At 53.6% G+C, this 18,366-nt stretch overlaps 1 protein-coding gene across 3 annotated transcripts in view; it reads left to right on the forward strand.

Annotated features, from left to right (window-relative positions):
* Nucleotides 1–18,366, forward strand: part of GAK (cyclin G associated kinase) — a 60,230-nt gene that overhangs the window by 7,753 nt on the left and 34,111 nt on the right. Inside the window, exons 2-10 of one of the 3 annotated variants that reach the window (XM_023638555.2) lie at nucleotides 1,442–1,503; nucleotides 2,297–2,356; nucleotides 3,218–3,332; nucleotides 6,222–6,364; nucleotides 9,979–10,104; nucleotides 14,161–14,250; nucleotides 15,662–15,797; nucleotides 16,140–16,252; nucleotides 18,051–18,141. In XM_023638555.2, coding sequence (XP_023494323.1) covers nucleotides 1,442–1,503; nucleotides 2,297–2,356; nucleotides 3,218–3,332; nucleotides 6,222–6,364; nucleotides 9,979–10,104; nucleotides 14,161–14,250; nucleotides 15,662–15,797; nucleotides 16,140–16,252; nucleotides 18,051–18,141 — 936 coding nt within the window. Of the gene's footprint in view, nucleotides 1–1,441; nucleotides 1,504–2,296; nucleotides 2,357–3,217; nucleotides 3,333–3,711; nucleotides 3,866–6,221; nucleotides 6,365–9,978; nucleotides 10,105–14,160; nucleotides 14,251–15,661; nucleotides 15,798–16,139; nucleotides 16,253–18,050; nucleotides 18,142–18,366 lie in introns of those variants that run through there. The other 2 variants (XM_023638557.2, XM_023638556.2) reach the window with 2 other exon arrangements.

The following is an 18,366-nucleotide window of genomic DNA, read 5'->3' on the forward strand; positions in this document are numbered from 1 at the left end:
GCACGTTAGCATCCTTATGGTTTGAATTTGCCTTTTCTTAATGGATAATGATGCTGAACGTCTTCTCGTGCTTACTTGCCACCTGTAGATCTTTAATGACGTGTCTTTTCATATATTTTGCCCATTAGAAGTTTTGTTGTTGTTATTGAATTTTGGGTTTTCTTTATATTTTCTTGATAGAAGTCCTTTATCAGGTATGTGATTTGCAAAGTCCAGGTAGTGGCTTGTCTTTACATCCTCTCAACAATGTAATTCAAAAACCAGAAGTTCTTTACTTAATGAAGTCCATTTACCATGTTTTTCATTTATGGATCATACTTTTGTTCTTATGTCTAAGAACTCTCAGCCTAACCCAGGCTATGTCGAAATACGATTGATTTTTGTATGTTGCTCTTACATCCCACAACCTTCCTGAGCTCATTTATTAGTTATAGGAGCTTTCTTGGGGTCGGTTTCACAAGATGGTCTATACAATCATGTCTACAGAGGAAAACATTTTTACTTGTTCCTTTTCAATCTGGATGCCCTTTCTTTCTTTTTGTTTCCCGACTGCACTGCCCGGGACTCCCAGTATGACGCTGAAGCACAGTGGTAGAGCAGACATCCTTGCCTTGTCCCTTCTCTTGGGGGAAAGCGCTCAGTCTTCCCCCAGTGAATGTAATGTTCACCGTGGGTCTTTCATAGATGCTCTTTATCAGGCTGGGCAAGGTCCCTTCTATTCCTAGTTTGCTGAGAGTCTTTAATTGCATGGTTTAATTTTCCACTGTTGGAAGCTAGGAAAAGCTAAGCAAATTAAACCGAAAAACAACAGAATGACACTGATTTTCAAATGTTAAACCAGCTCTACCTAGTCACAATGTGTTATCCATTTTTATGTATTGCTTTGCTAACATTTTATTTTATTTAATTTATAAAAATTATTTATTTACATTTTATTTATTATATATATTGATTTGCTAACATTTTATTTTATTTAGAATTAAGAATTTGTTGAGAATTCTTTGTTCATGTTCATGTGTGATATTAGCCTGTACTTTTAGTGTCTTTTCCTTTTGGGGGCATCAGGGCAGTGCTGTCCCCTTTTTTCTAGATGTTGGTAGTTTGTCTTCTGTCAGTCTCTCTCACTCTCTCTTGCTCTCTGATCAAGCTGTCTAGAATTTATCAATTTCATTTTTTTATTTTCAGAGAACTGGCTTTGGTTTTGTTGATTTCCTCCATATTTTCCCTTCAGTGATCTCTGTTCCTATGGTTATTTCCTTCCTGCCTCTGAAGCAAGATATTTAAAAGGCAGTACTATATAAATTGGAGCCATTATTTTTGTGGAAAATAAATTATTAGCCACAAATCCAGTTTGTATTTTAGTTAATAAAATCATTTTTAAAGCTTAATGTTAAATAAAATCATAGCACTGAACTGATACATGTATTTTTCTAATTTTCAGGAGGGTTTGCATTTGTATATGAAGCTCAAGATCTGGGAAGTGGCAGAGAGTATGCATTAAAGGTAATAAAGGATGACAACATTTTTATGGGGGCTTTTGGTTTCTTTTAAAGGGAATCTCTAAGTGATGGTGTTTTTAGAGGTTTGTCCCTGTTATTTAGTTTACGTTTCTTTGTTACAGTCTGTGTCTGTTTGTCCTATTTGTTTCTTCTGATGGTAAAGCCATCAGCAGTTTTAGAGGACTTTAAAGCTGTGGTTTCCAACTTTAGGGTGAGAACTCGGCGGGCTGCCTGGGGGAGAGACGTGTTCACCTCACAGTACCCAAACTGCCAGCATAGGGGTTCCACAAACGCCAGGAGTTTAAAAGCCTCTCGTGTAAATATGTGTCCACAGCGTATCTATAAGTCGGGGTCACAGAGGGTCAGTGGGGGGACGTCTGGACCACCTTGGGTGCTGGGTGGCCCCTTGTGGTTTAGTCCTGAGACATGGCAGACGGCCCGGCCGTGGCCGCGGGGTGCGGTGGACCTGTTCCTGGTGTGCAGCTCAGCTAGAAGGGAAGCACACTCACTTTGGCTTTGGGGATCAGAATGTGCACCCACATCTCTGCCAGTGTCTTCTCTCATTTTACTCTAGCCTATTTGGAGAAAAGGCTCCTATTTTTTAGTTTTTCTTGTGTCCTTGGATGATAAAGGACCATTTTCAAGGCTCTTTAACCTTCTGTCAAGTTTTTACACAGGTCAGATATTAAAATACAGTTAAGCAGGTCAAGCTCTTAGATGCATGCATTTTTCTTTTGGACTTGGAGTAGAAGGATCAACAGTCTTTAATCTTTTTTGTATGTTATTTCCCAATACAGAGACTATTGTCCAATGAAGAGGAAAAGAACAGAGCCATCATTCAGGAAGTTTGTTTCATGGTATCCTTTTCCCGGGACTCAGAGCCAGTGCCCTCACCTAGGGAGATCTGCGTCAAGCTGTGGTTCCAGCTGCCACAAGGCCACTCACATGTCCTTTTTGATGTGTTCAAATTGGCCTGGACTTACCTGTAGAGTGTTGCTAGTGAAAAGGAGTTTTCTTCCGTGTCCTTCACTCCCAGGGAGATAGCAGGAGCTTTTGGGGTGGGGCTGTTGTTCCTCCCAGGTCTCCATGCCCTGGGCTGGACCAGTGCCTGCTCCCCGCCCCGTCTTCCCCTTCACGAGCTGGCGCAGCCCACATCCTTGCAGGGCCCCTCGCCAGGCCTGGTTCCAGTGGGCCTCAGTGGCGCTTCTCATCTGCTGCCCTAGCCAGCCACTCACCCTGCCCAGAACTCCCAGCCACGGGTCCTGCACAGATGGTGTGTTGGGGGCTTTTCTTTCTTGCTCTCCACTGTGGCACCCGTTCTCCCCGAGCTGGGCTCTTGCCCTTTGCTGTCCGAATCTATTCTCTTTTGTCTCTCGAAGCTCTGCCCACTGTGAGCCTGCTGGCACCTAAGCCTGAGGGTACTCACCTTGCTGAGGCTCAGGTGGACCTGTTCACTCCTCACAGCCTCTCACATGCCACACTGCACCCTCTGCCTGCTGTCCTGCCTGGCTTATGGCCAGCCTGGTGGTGGTCTCCATCCTCACCTCCCCTCCCCTGCCCCCCTTCGACCTGCTCCCCCCCCCCATTGTTCTGCTCTGATGCACTGAGATCCCAAGGTAGTTTGATTCGGTGGTATGACTTTAGTGTCTTAATATCACATATGTATTTGTTTTTAAATGTGCACGCTTACGCATTCTCCTTTAACAAGATACCTGCAGAAAAAGCTTTCTGGCCATCCCAATATTGTCCAGTTTTGTTCTGCAGCTTCAATAGGAAAAGAAGAGTCGGACACTGGGCAGGCCGAGTTCCTGCTGCTCACCGAGCTCTGCAGAGGTGAAGCTCCTTTGGAGTTGGGGCCGTGGCTGTCTCACGTCTGAGCAGTCGTGAAGTATTCCCACCATCTTCTCTCCTGGGAAACGCGTTGGTTGTAATGGGAAGAGAGGGGCTGTCTGTCAGGCGAGGCTGGAGAGGTGGACTTGTGTGAGCCAGGCAACTGCCTTGGCCTCTGAGGGCACATGAGCTACTCAGGGTCACTCACAGTGTCTGTGTTCTTGCTGCAGAAGGAAGGAAGATTCCTTAGTCCATTGACAGGACTAGGGGGAGCTGCCTTCCAGAGAGTTCTAGAGGCAGAGTAGTCTGCATGAATGACCTTGGATGGTGCCCAGGGAGTGGAGGGGTCACACGTTGGTGCCTGGTTCCCGAGGCAAAGCTCAGTCTCTGTCTGCAGTGAAAGTAAGACCTGCCCCGTGGAGGCTTGGGGCATGTCCACACGCTGAACGTCTGCCCCATGCTTGGCACCGCTGTGGGCGACAGCAGTGAGCGAGGTAGAGAGCCTGCCCTCCTCCTGGAGTTCACTGTCTTCATAGGTAAGGCCAGATGGCTGGACTGTTAGAGAGAAAGGAGTGGGGACAGGACTTGCACAGCCCAGTGGGTGCAGAGACCTGGCCAGGAGGACTCAGAGCCACTGGATGTCGTCAGCAGAGTGTGCTTGTCCGTTGGTCCCCAGCAGTGTGTGTGGGGAGAGAGGAGCAGAGAAGACTGAGGCAGGCGACTCCCTGGGAGGGGTGCACCCCGAGCAGCTGGGCCAGTGAGCCCACAGACACGCTCCTCTGGGGGTCACTGCCGCCAGTGAGGAGCTGTCGTGGAGGGAGAGGTTGGGGACAGTGAGCTCAAGCACCCTGGGAGTAATCACACCGTAAAGAGGAGCAGAAAATGCTTACAGGGAGGGAGGGAGCGAGGGAGGGAGGTTGCAGTGCACCAGGGTGACAGACTGTCGTGGGGCGGGGTCTCCAATGGCGTGTGGAAGCCCTGGGCTCCCTGCGGGAGTGGGGTTGGGCACTGGGTGGGGCGTGGGGCGTACTCACTGCTCCTCCTCAGCCAGAGGTGAGGCCATGTAGGGGCCAGTTACCCAGCTCAGGTCTGGTGCTGCCATTCTTCCACGTAGTGGGTGTTTACTCTTATCGTTCTCAATTACAAAAGGACACATGAGTGTTGAAAAAACAGCAGTGTGTAGGTGCTTTTAAAACGAGTTTTCACAAAACATGCTTTTCTCTAGAAATGCTTGTTCCCTGGGCGTCTCTGTGTGTCGATGTGCTCACCTGTTCCTGCTTAAAGGCTCATGGTAGTCCGCAGATTGCCACCACGAGGTCCATCATCAGCACCCCCTCGTGACGTGTACCTCTTCTCCACCATGAGTGTTGGTGCACAGCCCTGCCCTGTGTCTGGTGTGAGCCTGGTAGAGGTGGCCCTGGGGGGCTGGGTCACCAAAGCAGAGACTACAGTGGGCAGGGCTCAGCGGGCCAGAACATGCAGGTCCAGAGCTGTGAATTCCCACTGTGTTAAACGTCGCAGAGGCAATGCGGTTACGTAAAAAACCCAAATGTCTTGGAGGTGTCGGGAGTCCATGTTGTCACCCCAAGCCATACGCCACCTTGAGAGCAGTTAGAATCTGCGACACGCTTACCAATAGTGTCTCTTGGCACTGCTGTGTGCAGGCACAGGGGTTCAGTGACTCATGCAGACAAAACAGATAGACTACAACCAGAGTCCAGAGTCAGCAGTCAGGTAGTTCCAAATGTTGGGGAGAAATGAGGCCAGGGAAAGGGGGTGCACATTAAATGGATTGAGCAGAGGTGGCTTCCTGGACCCTGATGTGTGAGCCAGGAGCTGAGGTAGGTGAAGGAGGGGCCCTCCCAGCCCAAGGAGCAGCATGTGCAAAGGTCCTAAGCCAGGGACAGAAAGGAGGCGTGTGGCTGGTGGCGGGGGCGGGGGGGTGAGCCTGGGGGGCACAGCAGGAGTAGTGAGTGCCAATCATGGGGCCTGTAGGTATGCTAACGACTTTGGTTCTGCATCGAGTTGGAGGGTGTGTGGAGCGCAGGAGCTCAGGGAGCCTGGGGCCTGGATCAGGCAGGGGGCAGTGTGGGGCCAAGGAGAGGGTGGGCTCTTGGAAGAGCTCGTGGCAGCACCATGCTTCACGATGACCAGGGTCAGAAGGGGTTGGGGGTACCAGGGTGTGGAGTGTGGCTACCTGGTGCTCAAGGCCTGAAAGTGGCTGTCCCTGGTGGACAACATGCGGTCATGGAGGAGCCAGTTGGTCCCCACCAGAGGGTCCTGGCTTCACTGGTCTGGGCCGGGGCCAGTCACAGAAGGACTGAGGTCCCTGGGCTCCAGAGGCCATGACATGGGGAGAGAGGCCCCAGAGCCTTGCTGTCCACGCCTGTGCTCCCAGCACACATTCCATCCCACGTGCGGTCTGGGCGTTCAGTGTGGAGTGTGCGGTTCCTGAGATTAGCTGTGTGTCACCTAGGGACACGCCGCCGTGGTTCCCTGGAGAGGTTGAAAGGTGTGCATGTCTGGGGTTTCTCCTGTAGCTCTGCCTCAGCCTGGCTCTGAGTGGTGAGGGGCTGGGGTGCCTTTCTTGACGACGGCCTTGCGTGTGTGCGCGGTGCAGGCCGAGCTCTGCGGGGCGCTCTGTAGCTGGAGTGCATCCCCGTGGTGATCACCCTACACTGCACTCCCCTCTGGGCGGGTTCTGGAGGTGTCGCTTCCTCCTCGAGGGGCTGCACGATGTAAGGCCTTGCCCCGTGCCTGCTGTGGAGAGACGGTGCCGTCCCCTGTGCTGGGCTCAGAGGGGCAGCAGGCGAGGCCGTGCGGCTGAGCTGGCCTGGGGTGGGTCTAGCATTTGTGGCTCCGAGGTGATGTGAATTTAATTGTTTCTTTTAGGACAGCTGGTGGAGTTTTTAAAGAAAGTTGAGTCTAAAGGTCCGCTCTCATGCGACACCATCCTGAAGATCTTCTATCAGACGTGCAGGGCGGTGCAGCACATGCACAGGCAGAAGCCACCCATCGTCCACAGAGACCTCAAGGTGCGCCTGCCCCCACTCACCTCCGCCTCCGGTCAGGGCGTCGGCGCTCCTGAGCAGTGAGCTGTGTGATGGCCTTACCACAGAGGTCGGAGAAGACCCACGTAGGAGTGTCTTAACATGGAAGTGGATTCCTCAGGGTTCCCGCCGTCTCCTGTGGTCAGGCTGTTGCCTCTCCCTGCATGGGGTGCCTGCAGGGGTGCCACCCTGGCACCCCACCCTACCGCCCTCCTGGCTCTGGGGGTTCTCAGTCTATAGTGCTCCTTTCCTTCCACCTTGTGGACCCGGGAGGAAAGCAACTGCTCCTCTGGGTCACTCTTGGTGCTGCACAGGTGTGGCAGTTGCTCGCTGGGGACTCTGCCGGGGGCCCAGAGCCACCCACTGCTGCCTGCATCCCTCAGGGGCGCATCCCACTGTGAGCAGTGCTGCGGAGGTGCTGGTGCACAGCAAGGCCTTCTGGGTTGGCTGTGCCATGGCAGCAAGGCCTTCCCCTGCAGTCCCTCTGGCCGACCGCACTTGGAGCTGCCCGTATCTGCATTGGGGGTGGTGGGCAGTGCCCCTCAGCAGTGCCCTTGCTGTTTCCTGATTGTAGCGAGGCTGGGTGTTTCTGCCCTGGTGTCATGGAGTCATTCCTGCTGCATTCTTCAGTTAACTCACTCTTTGTTTTTTGCCTGCTTTCTGTTTTTTTGTCTGTTGGATTATTCTTAATTGATTAGAGCTCCTCTTCTATTCTTACGACAGTCTTTTTAAAGTTATATGTGTTGCAAATGCCTTTCCTGGGTTATGGCCAAGTTTTTATTCCCTCATTGTGTCTCTGAGAAGCCCAAGACTTTGTGAAAAGTTATGCAGCATCCATGAAGGTGGTGCCCCTGCTCTGACCGTGTCTCGGGGTAGCAGCAGCCCCCCGTCCTAGTGGCTGGCACAGGTGGTTTTTGCTGAAGAATTTCAAAGCAGACCCCAGACCTCATGCCCTTTCACTCCCAGAGTCTTCTGTAAACCACTCTGGGAAAATAAAGATGTTTTCTTATATGACTGAAACACCATTATTGCCTCAGCAAAATTTAAAAATCCTTCAGTATTATCTCACATCCAGTGTGTGGCCAGCTTTCCCCAGTTTTCCCCAAGTGTGATGGCCCTTAAACCCTACTGATTTGGAGCAGCGCCCTCCCCTGGATGGGGCAGGGCAGCTATGGTTCCCCCTCTCGGGTTCAGCCCACGCCACCCTCCGGGGGTGGGGGGGCTCCTCCCTGGATGCCCTAAGAAGTGGGGAGGCACTAACATCTTGTCTGTGGGGGCGGTGTCCTCTGTCAGATTTGAACCTTGGTGAGCTTGATCTTTTTCCTTTGTCCCCTGAACCTGAGAGGCCTGGTTTCAGGCGAGCTGTTGGCAGGCTCCTCTACTACAGAATCCTGTGGGGTTAGGAACCACCTCCCTGGACGCTGAGCCTGCAGAGCTATGAGGGGCGTGTTGGGGAGGACATGGGCAGCTGTGGTCCTGTGATGGAAGGCCCTTCTCTGCCGCTGGTGACTGGTGGGTTTTACTTCTGGTTTACGTGTCAGGCATGTGTGTATGCGTTGTAGTGTTTTTAAGGCAAGTCAAAAACTAGAAGGACAAAATGAGTAAAGAAGCAGTATTTGTGAGCTTGGTGTGGATTTGACATCCTTGTCTTCTAAGAGCCCCGTGTGTGCCAGGGGACTATGGCAGCCGGCCCAGCACTTGGCCTCCATCCAGGTGTTCCCCTTGGTCTGTCCACAGGTGTCCTCGAGTAGTACTTTGTGGAGGGGCAGGCAGGATACAGGGGACAGCGGAGGCCATGGGGGCGTGTGGTCCTACTTGGGCTGTCCCGCTCCTCGTTCCTATCTGTGTGTCTGGCGTTTGGCTCAGTGTTAGTATTTTAAGGTTTGTCCGTCTTGTGTGGCCCACGCTTAGTGGAGCGAGTGTTGTAGGAGCACACTACATGTGGTTGATCCCTGCTTCTTGTGTTTGTGGCCAGCAGTGCTGCTCTGGGCCTCTGGACGTCCTTGTCCCGTGCTCTGGTCCTCGGACGCTTGCGTGCTCCATAGGACGTTAGAGAGTGTGTGTGTCTTTGCTGGGACTGTTCCCCCAGCAGCACATGGTGGTCCCTGTGTCCACGCCCTGTGGGCCCTCGGTGTTGGCAGACGTTTAATCGTGGGAGGTGGTATGGATGCATGTGTGTGGTTGGAGCTGCACTTTCCTCTTGTTAATGTAGTTGACCGTCGTCGTGTTTGTGGGAGCTTGGATTTCCTGCTCGGGATGTCCCTCTACAGCCTTTGCCTGGTTTTCCACCGCGTCATCTTTTCTTTCTTGTAGATGTGCTGTGCGGGTTGTGCGTGGCGAGCGTTTCTCCTCCGTGGCTTGTGTTTTCACTCGTGGTTCGTGTCTTTGATGAGGATGCCCTCTCTTTTCAGTGGAGTGTCTGTCAGCCGTCATCACGTCTGTGCTCCTGTCCTTTTGAGGACTCGTCACCCTCCGGCACGTTGTCCTGGAAGACGTGTGGTTGCCTTTGCGCTGGGGCAGGTCTTCCCCGTGGGGCCTTCTCTCTCCTCTCCCAGCTCTTGGGCTGCATGGCTGTCCTGTGCCTGCATCTGTGGCGCCACCTTGCCATGGGCATGGTGCTCGCCGGACCGTCCATTGCACCGTTGGTCGGTCCGGTGCCCCTCTGCCTCACTTGCCGGAGCTTCACAGTGTGGCTTGAATTTGGTTCTCAGGATCAGGGGCTCTTTTTGGCTCTTTTTGTCTCCACTAAATTTTTGATTCAGTTTTTCAGATTTAACCCAAAAAACTTTTGGGAATTTGATTGGACTTGCCTTGACTCTCCCTAGAGCAAGGATCAACAGGCTTTTTCTGTACAGGGCCAGACTTTAAACATTTTAGGCTTTTGGGCCATGCAGGCTCTGCCAGCTCTGCCGGGTGGCACGGAAGCAGCCATGGCCAGGAAGGCTGCCTGTGGACCTGTGTCATGAAGTATTGGCCTGTTTTGCTTTTTCCCAACCGCTGATGAGCACAGATGCTGCTCTTAGCCTGTGGGCCCTACAGAAGCCGGCAGGGGCTGGAGCGGTAGAGCGTGGACCCACACTGGAGGGATTGGGGCAGATTTGTGCCCTTTGTGTTAGGAGTGTGGTCTAGTTCCCTGTTTATTTTGGATTTTAAAAATTTTTCTCAGTTACATGCAGTTTCCTGAGTAGGAGGTCTTTTGTATATCTTTTGTTAGATTTCTTCCTAGGTTCTTGATCTGTTTGATAATTTCCAAGTGGTACGTTAATTTTTTTCATCTTCTAAGTGACATTTCTGAAGGCTTTCCTTGTATATCCCACATTATTATGGAGTTCTCTTTGACTGAATCATTCTTCCTTTTATTTTCTTAATTACCCATTTTTAAAGGTACCTGTACTGATTCTGGTCAGAAAGAAGTTAGACACTGCCTTTTTCCCCTGGCTGGAGGAGGGCCCTTGCTGCCCTTGCTGTGGCCCATCCTGCCCCTTGGGCTGCTCCCTGCCCAGCGGCCTTCCCGCCTGCGCTCACTCCCACTATGCTGTGCGGATCCCACAGCCCCCCACCCCCCCAGCTTGTGAGGACTGTCTTCTGGCATTTTGCAGGTTGAAAACTTGCTGCTTAGCAACCAGGGGACCATTAAGCTGTGTGACTTCGGCAGTGCCACGACCACATTGCACTACCCGGACTACAGCTGGAGTGCCCAGAAGCGGGCCCTGGTGGAGGACGAGGTGAGAAGTGGGACCTGGCCGCCGCATGCTGTATGCTCTCTTGGTCAAGCTCCTCAGCCGCTGGTACTCTGGGGCTGTGTGATGTGTCCCGTGAGCCCAGGCCAGCCACTGATGCCCACTCCTTGGGTCACTCGTGAGGCCAGCTCTGCTCCTGGAGCCAGTTGTCTTGTCAGACTGCCCTTGCAGCTCATTTGTGGGCAGGAAATAGCAGGTTGGAATGTCGCCTTGTGTGTCCATCACTCACCTTGTCCCAAACCTGCCTCTGAGTGTGTTAAAGCACTTTTTTTATTGCATTTTTTTAGGGTGGAAAAAACACATAAAATTTACCATTTTAACCATTTTTGAGTGTACAGTTCAGTGGCACTGAGCACACGCACATTGTGCAACTGTCACCACCATCCATCTCCAGAAATTTTTCATCATTCCAAATATGACTGTTTTGGTTTTTTTTTTAAATCACTTAAAAACATACCCTCAAGGGAGATTGGACGGCTCCAGAGGGAGACTGAGAGTGCGCTCTGGGCATGAGCAGACCACACCCACGTGTGACTGCTGGCCTTGAGGGAGGGGCCCTGCCTGGAAAGCCATGGAGCCACAGGCTCACAAAGGGGACCTGGGTCATGAAATAGTAGTCTCCTTTTGGTTTTTTCCCAACCCCTTAAAAACATGGAAGTGTGTGCTTTTCTACCCGTCACTTAGCCTTGAATAAACAGCTGCAGAAACCGCAAACAAGCAAAACCACATGAGATGGAAAAACAGCAAGGAAGGAAGGGTGGGTGGGTCCTGGCACTGAAGGCTGTAGAGGGCGAGTGCTGAGGGATGACGTGCTGTACAGAGGGGGAAGCCGGGATGGCCCTGTCGGAAGCTTGCACGGAGGTCAGGTTGGCACTGAGCACTTGCCCCCTCTTCAGGCGTCTGTGGACATCTATCTGCGTCGCACTCCAGACCAGAGGGAGGCACAGACCCCCTCCCCCATTGGCGCACAGCCATCCCTGACCCACTGCCTGTCCCCTGTGGCAGATGACATTCGTCCAGGGAAGGCTCTGTCCTCCCCACGAGCCCCATTAGTAAATTGGAGATGTGTGCCAGGTTGTCCCAAACCCAGTGAGTTCTCACTTTTACATCAGAGCATTTATCAGTCATTCCCAGGAAAGTGCCACCCATATTAGTGCTCCAAACCGAGCTTCTCTCCAAGTCGGCTGGCATAGCTTAGTGGTGTTGGAAGTGTGGCCATGGAGCAGAGGCTGGATTGGAGCACGGGAAGGAGCCTTGGTCCTTGCCAGGCCGCTGGTTTGTGTAGTTTTCTCACCACTTCCTGGGGCTCTGAGTCGTGTCCCCCTTGAGTAGTTTGAGCAGGCCCAGTTGTGCAGCTGTCCCCGCAGTCAGGTGCACAAGGCTTTGCGTTGTGGTCGATTCGCTTTTCCAGTCAGGGTGCAGTCCGCTTATCCTGTGGGGTGCGTGAGGACGGCCTGCCTCTCCCAGCCTTGCTGTTGCCCGGCAGTCCACCATGCAGCTGTAGCGGGAGTCCCTCACCTGTTGATTATTCACAAGGACTCAGTGCCCCTGTTCTCGTGGTTCATCATTCAGTATGTCAGGAATTATTTTGGTACTAAAGTGGCCCAGATGTGCTTCACGCTGGCTCCTGTATTCTTTGGCACACTCTCATCATTTTGGAGTACTTGTCCACTTTCTGGAACAGCAGGATGTACATGCCCTCTGTGGCCCCAGCATTGGCTGTTCCTCAGAGGAGACCAAGCTCTGGGCGCAGTAGTGTGCATCTGCCCTAGTGTCTGCATTTTCTGCAGACTGCACATACAGCCACATGCCTGCACAGTAGTGCACACGTACACGAATATCTACACATACATCCTTCTGTTAGAGGTCACGCATCCACGCTGACCCCTCCTCCAATCTGTCCCACAAGCTTCTCGCCCACATCTGCGTGTCCCTCTTTCTCAGCAACAGCCTGGCCCCAGCAGCATCAGTGCGTGCGTCCACCCCATTGGTCCTGCGCACATTCAGGAGTCCTAGGGTTACTAGAAAAGACAAATCTGAAAGGAATTCAGGATTTACTTGTAGTTCTTCTCCCAACCCCGCTGCCACCCAGACCAAGGACATGCTGTCGGCGGCTGTGCTGAGGAGTTCCTGGATCTGTTACCTCTCCTGCAGAGGGTTTTGTTACTCACTTGAAATAACAGGCGCACCTTGGAGATGGTGCAGGCTCGGTTCCTCACCACGACAGTAAAGCAGGTATCACAGTGAGATGAGTCCACAGTTTGTGGTTTCCTAGTGCATATAGAAGTTACGTTTACACTATCCTGTAGTCTAATAAGTGTGCAATAGCATTATGTCTGTAAAATGACATATATACCTTTACTAAACAGTACTTCATTGCTAGAATAAATGTGACACAGAGACACAAAGTGAGCAGATGCTGCTGGAAAAATGGCTCCAGTAGACTTGCTTGATTCAGGGCTGCCACAGACCTTCAATTTGGGAAACTGTGACATCTGCAGAACACAGTAAAACAGGGTGTGTTTGTACGTTTGGGTTTATCTTTTATTGTTTTGTCTTGTTTTTGAATTGACATTTACTTTTTGAGCAGTTCCAAGTTTACCGAGACTTGAGCTGAAGGCTGAGCCCCCACATCGCTGTGCCCCTCCGTCTCGCGTCCCCCAGGTCCCACCGCACGGTTCCTGCTTGTCTCTTGAGTCTCTTTCTCCAGAGACGAGCAGAGGGGTGTGTATTCCCCACTCCCTGTCTCTATGTTGTGCCCTTTCTCTTGGCTCCTGTTGACTCTTGTCACTGCAGACATCTCCTGAGTCGGTCCACAGGTGTTCACTGCAGTCGTTTTAGTTTCCTTCGTGACCACGTTGTAGTCTGTTGTGTGCAGCCCAGTGTCTCTAGCCAGTACCTTCTGCTCATGGTCAGGTGTGTGCCATGTCTTGCACAGACAGCAGCATGACAGACTGCCCTGTGCTGAGTAGCCTGTATGTGTGTCCTCATGTTGTCAGGTACAATCCTAGAAGTGCTGTTGCTGGGTTGAAGGGTCCATGCCACAGAAGTTTATCAGACACACACCAGTGCGGAACAGTCAGCATGCAACCTGGAGATTCTTCCCGTGTGGATGCCCCTATCGCCACCTCTGGGCCATGTGGTGCCCTGGCCTCCCTCCCTCCCAGTGCTCTGGGCAAATGCTACCTAGCTGAGCACTGCCATGTGGTTTTGCGAGGGCCTGCTCAAGGCCCCTGCCCGCTTTTGATGGGGTCTCGGGAGTCCCCAAGGACTTGCAGGAGTTACTGGCCTGTCTGCTCATGAGCCCTCGGTTGGTGCGGGGTCTCATGCGTGTGCTTGCCTGGCCTGTGGCTGACCTCTTCAGGGTGCTTGCTTGTGCAGAGCAGGCCTTCAGGCAGAGAGAGTTGATCACGCTCCCTGTCCTCCGAGGTCGGGCACTGTTTGTTCACTGTCCCCCTGAACACGCGGCCTGGGGTCAGCATTTGTGTGTTTGCCGTACCTTGAGACACACTTTCCCCGTGCCACATCCACTGGCTGCTCGTCTATCACATCCTGCCCTCTTGCGTGGTCTCAGGGCCCTCACGAAGGACTTGACCCAACAGGTAATGTTGGCTTAGTCTTCTCTCCTGTCACAGAAGTTTTTTTGTCTGCAAGGATTCGTCAGGAAGCTTCTTTAGGTCAGCACTTCCTTTCACGCACGCAGGTGGCTTGTGTGCGCCACTCCCACTAGGTTTCCCATTAGCGAGGCCCACTTCTCCTGGTGAAAGGGCCAGGATGCTGTGGTGCATCCTGTAGCGTGACTGCTTCAGCAAACACTGGAGGCCATAAGAGGTGGACGAGACAGTGACTCTGGAGTTGGGTGGCAGTGGGGGTCAGGATGGAGGGGAGCAGCCTAAGATCTTTGTGGAACACAGCGAGACATAAATGAGCACCGTCATAGATGTCCTGCAGTATATTTTGGAAAGTTGCAGGGCATCAATACAAAATAAAAAGTGCTGCTTGCATGTAACTTGTCCTGTGAAATGTGTGTCTTTTCTTCAGATCACCAGGAACACAACACCCATGTACAGGACGCCAGAAATTGTGGACTTGTACTCGAACTTCCCGATCAGCGAGAAGCAGGACATCTGGGTGAGGCCACATTGCCCTGGTGCCAGGCAGCCCTGCCTCATGGGCCCTCGGGCACAGGTTCCAGCTGCTGTGGCTCAGGGAGCCACGTTCCCCCTTCTTTGTTCTTTTTCCTTTAATTTTTTCTTTGTTTTCTGAGGGGGCAGTGGGTATCTCAGAGTGAGGGCTGGCGTCTGACACTCGGGGTGGGGTGGGGGGGGTCTCAGAGTGAGGGCTGGCATCTGATACTCGGGGCAGGGTGGGGGGGATCTCAGAGTGAGGGCTGGAGTCTGACACTCGGGGTTGGAGGGCATCTCAGAGTGAGGGGTTGGAGGGGTCTCAGGGTGAGGGCTGGGCTAGACGCCCAGGTGACCTTCCTCCTTTGCCTCTCCGAAACCTTGCCGCATTGACAGAGGGCAGTCCCTGTGTGAGGTGAGCGTCGTGCCTGGCTGTGCTCCTTCTGGGGTCTGCTGACCCTTCATTTAGCCCTGGGGTGTGGAGCTTGGGGAGTGCAGTGCCGGTGGCAGAGTGCTGCCCCTGCCCACTCCGAGGCATCCTTCAGCCTCCCTGGCCTCTCTGAGGGCAGGGACAGTGACACCTCAGCGTCAGAACACTCTGAGCCCCTGCACCTCCAGGCTCTTGGTCTAGGCTGTCAGGCCCGCGTCCAGTGCTGACCCTGCTGTGGACGTGAATCTCTGTTGGTAGGACCTGCACGCCAGAGCCTGTCTCAGTAATGGAGGCAACACCGGTGCTGTCCCACACTGCATCTCCCCTTTGCAAATCTCAGTCGACCCCAAGTGGGTGCCCTCAGCACATCCCAGCCCAAGAACATGCATGCACATGCACCCATGTGGGAGTTTAAAAGGTGAACCTGAAATTACATGCTCAGGTGTTGGCGGGAGGTCGTCAAGGTTCTCGCGTCTTGTTCCCATGGGTGGATGCTATGGCGGAATAGGCAGTGAGGAGAGGCCAGCCTTTGGTTTGGGGCCAGCTCTGTGGAAGCCTCAACTGGCCGTGGATTGGGTTCCTGCTTTGGTGGTCGTCTTATGCTTCTGCTGTCACTGAACAACATGGAGGTGGTGTCTTCCTCCACAGCCGCCCTGTCCTGGAGGGTGAGGCAGGCCCCAGCCACAGAGCCCTGATGCACAATGTAGAACTTTTCATTTTGAAGAACATTTTACCAGAAAATAAGAGATTGGAGTTCTTTACTACTCTGATCTCAGTAGTCCTCTGTGTCTCATGAGGGTGGAAGAGTGGGCTGGACATGAAGGGAGCACAGGGCGTGCTGTGGCCCCCTGTGCATGACTCAGACCAGGGTGTGGCCCAGCCACAGGCTCTGCCTGGACTGTGCCCTTGAGGATCCCTGTGTGGGGCAGCCCGGCCACTCCTCCGCCCTCCGCCCCCTCCATCCTGCCCCCACCTCTCCTTCCCGCAGGCTCTGGGCTGCATCTTGTACCTGCTGTGCTTTGGGCAGCACCCTTTTGAAGATGGGGCAAAACTTCGAATAGTCAACGGGAAGTACTCAATCCCTCCTAACGACACCCGCTACTCCGTGTTCCACGGCCTCATCCGTAAGTCCCCTGTGCAGGGACCACAGCATGCTGTCCCATCTGGGGTGGTGCTGCCTCCTGCCTGGCCCCTTGCGTGGCAGCCTCCCTGGTGTGGGCTTTCCCGTGGGGCCCCCAGCGGAGCAGCGCCCGTGAACTTACGGTGCTCTGACCACAGTGCTCTGAGTGGTTGCTTTTGATGACTTTGTTCCATTTTATTGTTGCTCTTTGTGTCTTCATTTTCTCACTTGCTTCTAAAATTAGTAATATAAGTAAAACAGAGGGCCTCAAGGGTCTGTCACCCCGGTGAGAGCAGGGCAGGCTGTCCGCTGGGCCCTGGGATGACACACATTGCCTCTGCTGTAGGCGCCATGCTGAAGGTCAACCCAGAGGAGCGGCTGTCCATCACGGAGCTGGTGAACCAGCTCCAGGAAATTGCAGCGGCCAGGAACGTGAACCCAAAGTCACCCATCACCGAGGTAGGGCCCCTCCAGGTGTTGCTTGTGGTCACACGGTCTTGGCATTGTGCCGAGGCCCCCATCTGCCCTAAAGCAGGTGGTGCAGCTCCGAGGAGGCTTCTGATCGTTGTGCAGCAAGGAGCCCCCATGCAGCCCGGGGGGATCTGAGTTCCCTGAGGATGGATCACCTGTTGGGAAGCATGCCGCCCTGTGGGCTCACAGGAGTCGGGGAGAGTAAAGCTGGGTGTGAGGCTGCCCGTGGTGACTCCCAGCATTTCTACCTTTGACAGATGCTTAGCACATGGGCCCATTCCCGTGTCTGGGGGCCCAGGGCAGGAGATGGAAATAGAGGCCTGATGCGTCAGACGGCGGCCATCAGTATGGGGAACGGAGACTATTGGGGGCAGGGGTAATGCGTCTGGCTCAGAGAGGAGGGCTGGGTGAGGAGATGGCCCCTGAGTAGTGTGACTCTGAGGCAGGTCCGCCTGCGGCTCCCACGTGGCCCTTCACAGAGAACATGTGCCCTCCAAGAGTGAGGCCTATGCATATGCTGCTGGGAGCTCTCCGGGGGCTGGCAGAGATGCTGATGGACAGGCTCAGGAGTATTCCCATCTCAGCACTTCTGGAGCCCGGACGTGTGGGTGCCGACGTTAAAGCCGTCTATAGCTTCTGCTCCAGGCCACGCGGGCAATACGCAGCAGACAGAACCCAGAGTGAGGACAGCAGGAGAGCCTGAAAGCCCAGGGTGGAGCCACTAAAAGCTGGGCTGTGTCGTGAACGAGAACTATGTGAAAGAGGAGTCGAACAGATCCAGAGGCTCAGGGGTCCGGGTGATATTTACCCACGTTACAAGGAATGACCGATCAGATGTTTTATTCCTCTCAGAAACTGACAAAAGAAGTAAATCAAACTGAGAACTCATGAAAAAAAGACATAGCTGATCTGTGAGACAGCCAGCAGAGTTTGTGTATCTCTGAGAGTCCATGGATGTTAGCACTGGCCTCCTGCTGGGTCACAGGGCAAGACGAGATTTCATCACGTTCCACAGAGTTGATGACAGTGTGCCTTACTTTCTGAGCTTTGTCATGAGTGATGAAACATTAACTCAATGACAAAAGTGTTTTTTAAAACTCCATAAAAACTGAAGCACACTTCCAACTCACTTAGGCAAAGAGGGACAGTGGATACCACGACTGTTGAGGACTGAGCACGGCTGAGGCTGGCACTTGAGCGGGGCTGGGCAGGAGGCCTGCAGCCCTGCTTCCAGCCTGGTCCCGACGTACCAGGGGTGCCAATCGGCTGTCCGAAGCTTTTGACGTCGAGGCTCCATCCAGCACTGGCCGCAGGCTCAGCTCCCGAAGGACGGTACCTCTCACTGTGTGCTGCCAACTGAGCTGGTAGGCCTGGGCGCAGTCGCCCTGCCCTGAGGATCTGCTCGCCCCAACAGTGCATTCGTCCTCCGCCGACGGCAGCGCATGGGCATGGTGGGCATGCCGTGAGCCTGGCCACGTGGGGCAGGTTCACAGCTGTGCCTCTGTCCCGGAGACTGGCCCAAGCGTCGCCAGTGGAGGATGCAATGGCTTCCACTGGACCATTTGGAGCCGGGGAATTCTTCCCTCTGGTTTTTAACAGACCAGGCAAGAGGGGAAGGTTCCTTGTAGTGAGCAGGCCTGGAGCTTGTGGTGCCATGTGCTGATGTCCTCCATGGCTAGGAGCGGTGTAGCCTGCAGTCGCTGTGAACCACTGTCACGAGACCTTCCTGATGGGGGCAGTGTGTGACCTCTTAGAGGTTGACTTCTTGTGCCTTGAATCTTTACAGCTCCTGGAGCAGAATGGAGGCTGTGGGAATGCTGCCCTGTCCCGAGGGCTGTCCCCTCCTGGGGGCCCGACAAGCAGCAGCTACAGTGGAGGTAAGTACCCTTGCGCTGTGCCCACCGTTCGTCCCCTGGGTTACCACACCCCTGCTGTGCTCTCGCGGGGCACCTGCCTCCTGCTCTCACAAGGCGTTTGGCCTGGCGGCAAGAGACAAGCTGCACCTTTGGGGTCTCTAGGACCACTCTCAGGTTCGTGATTCCCTGAAACTCACACAGCCTAGCAGAGCTGATGCTCAGGCCGGGGTTTAGGACGGGAAACTA

The sequence above is a fragment of the Equus caballus genome, chromosome 3 (genome assembly GCF_041296265.1).
Source record: "Equus caballus isolate H_3958 breed thoroughbred chromosome 3, TB-T2T, whole genome shotgun sequence".
In the NCBI taxonomy this organism is placed as follows: Eukaryota; Metazoa; Chordata; class Mammalia; order Perissodactyla; family Equidae; genus Equus; species Equus caballus.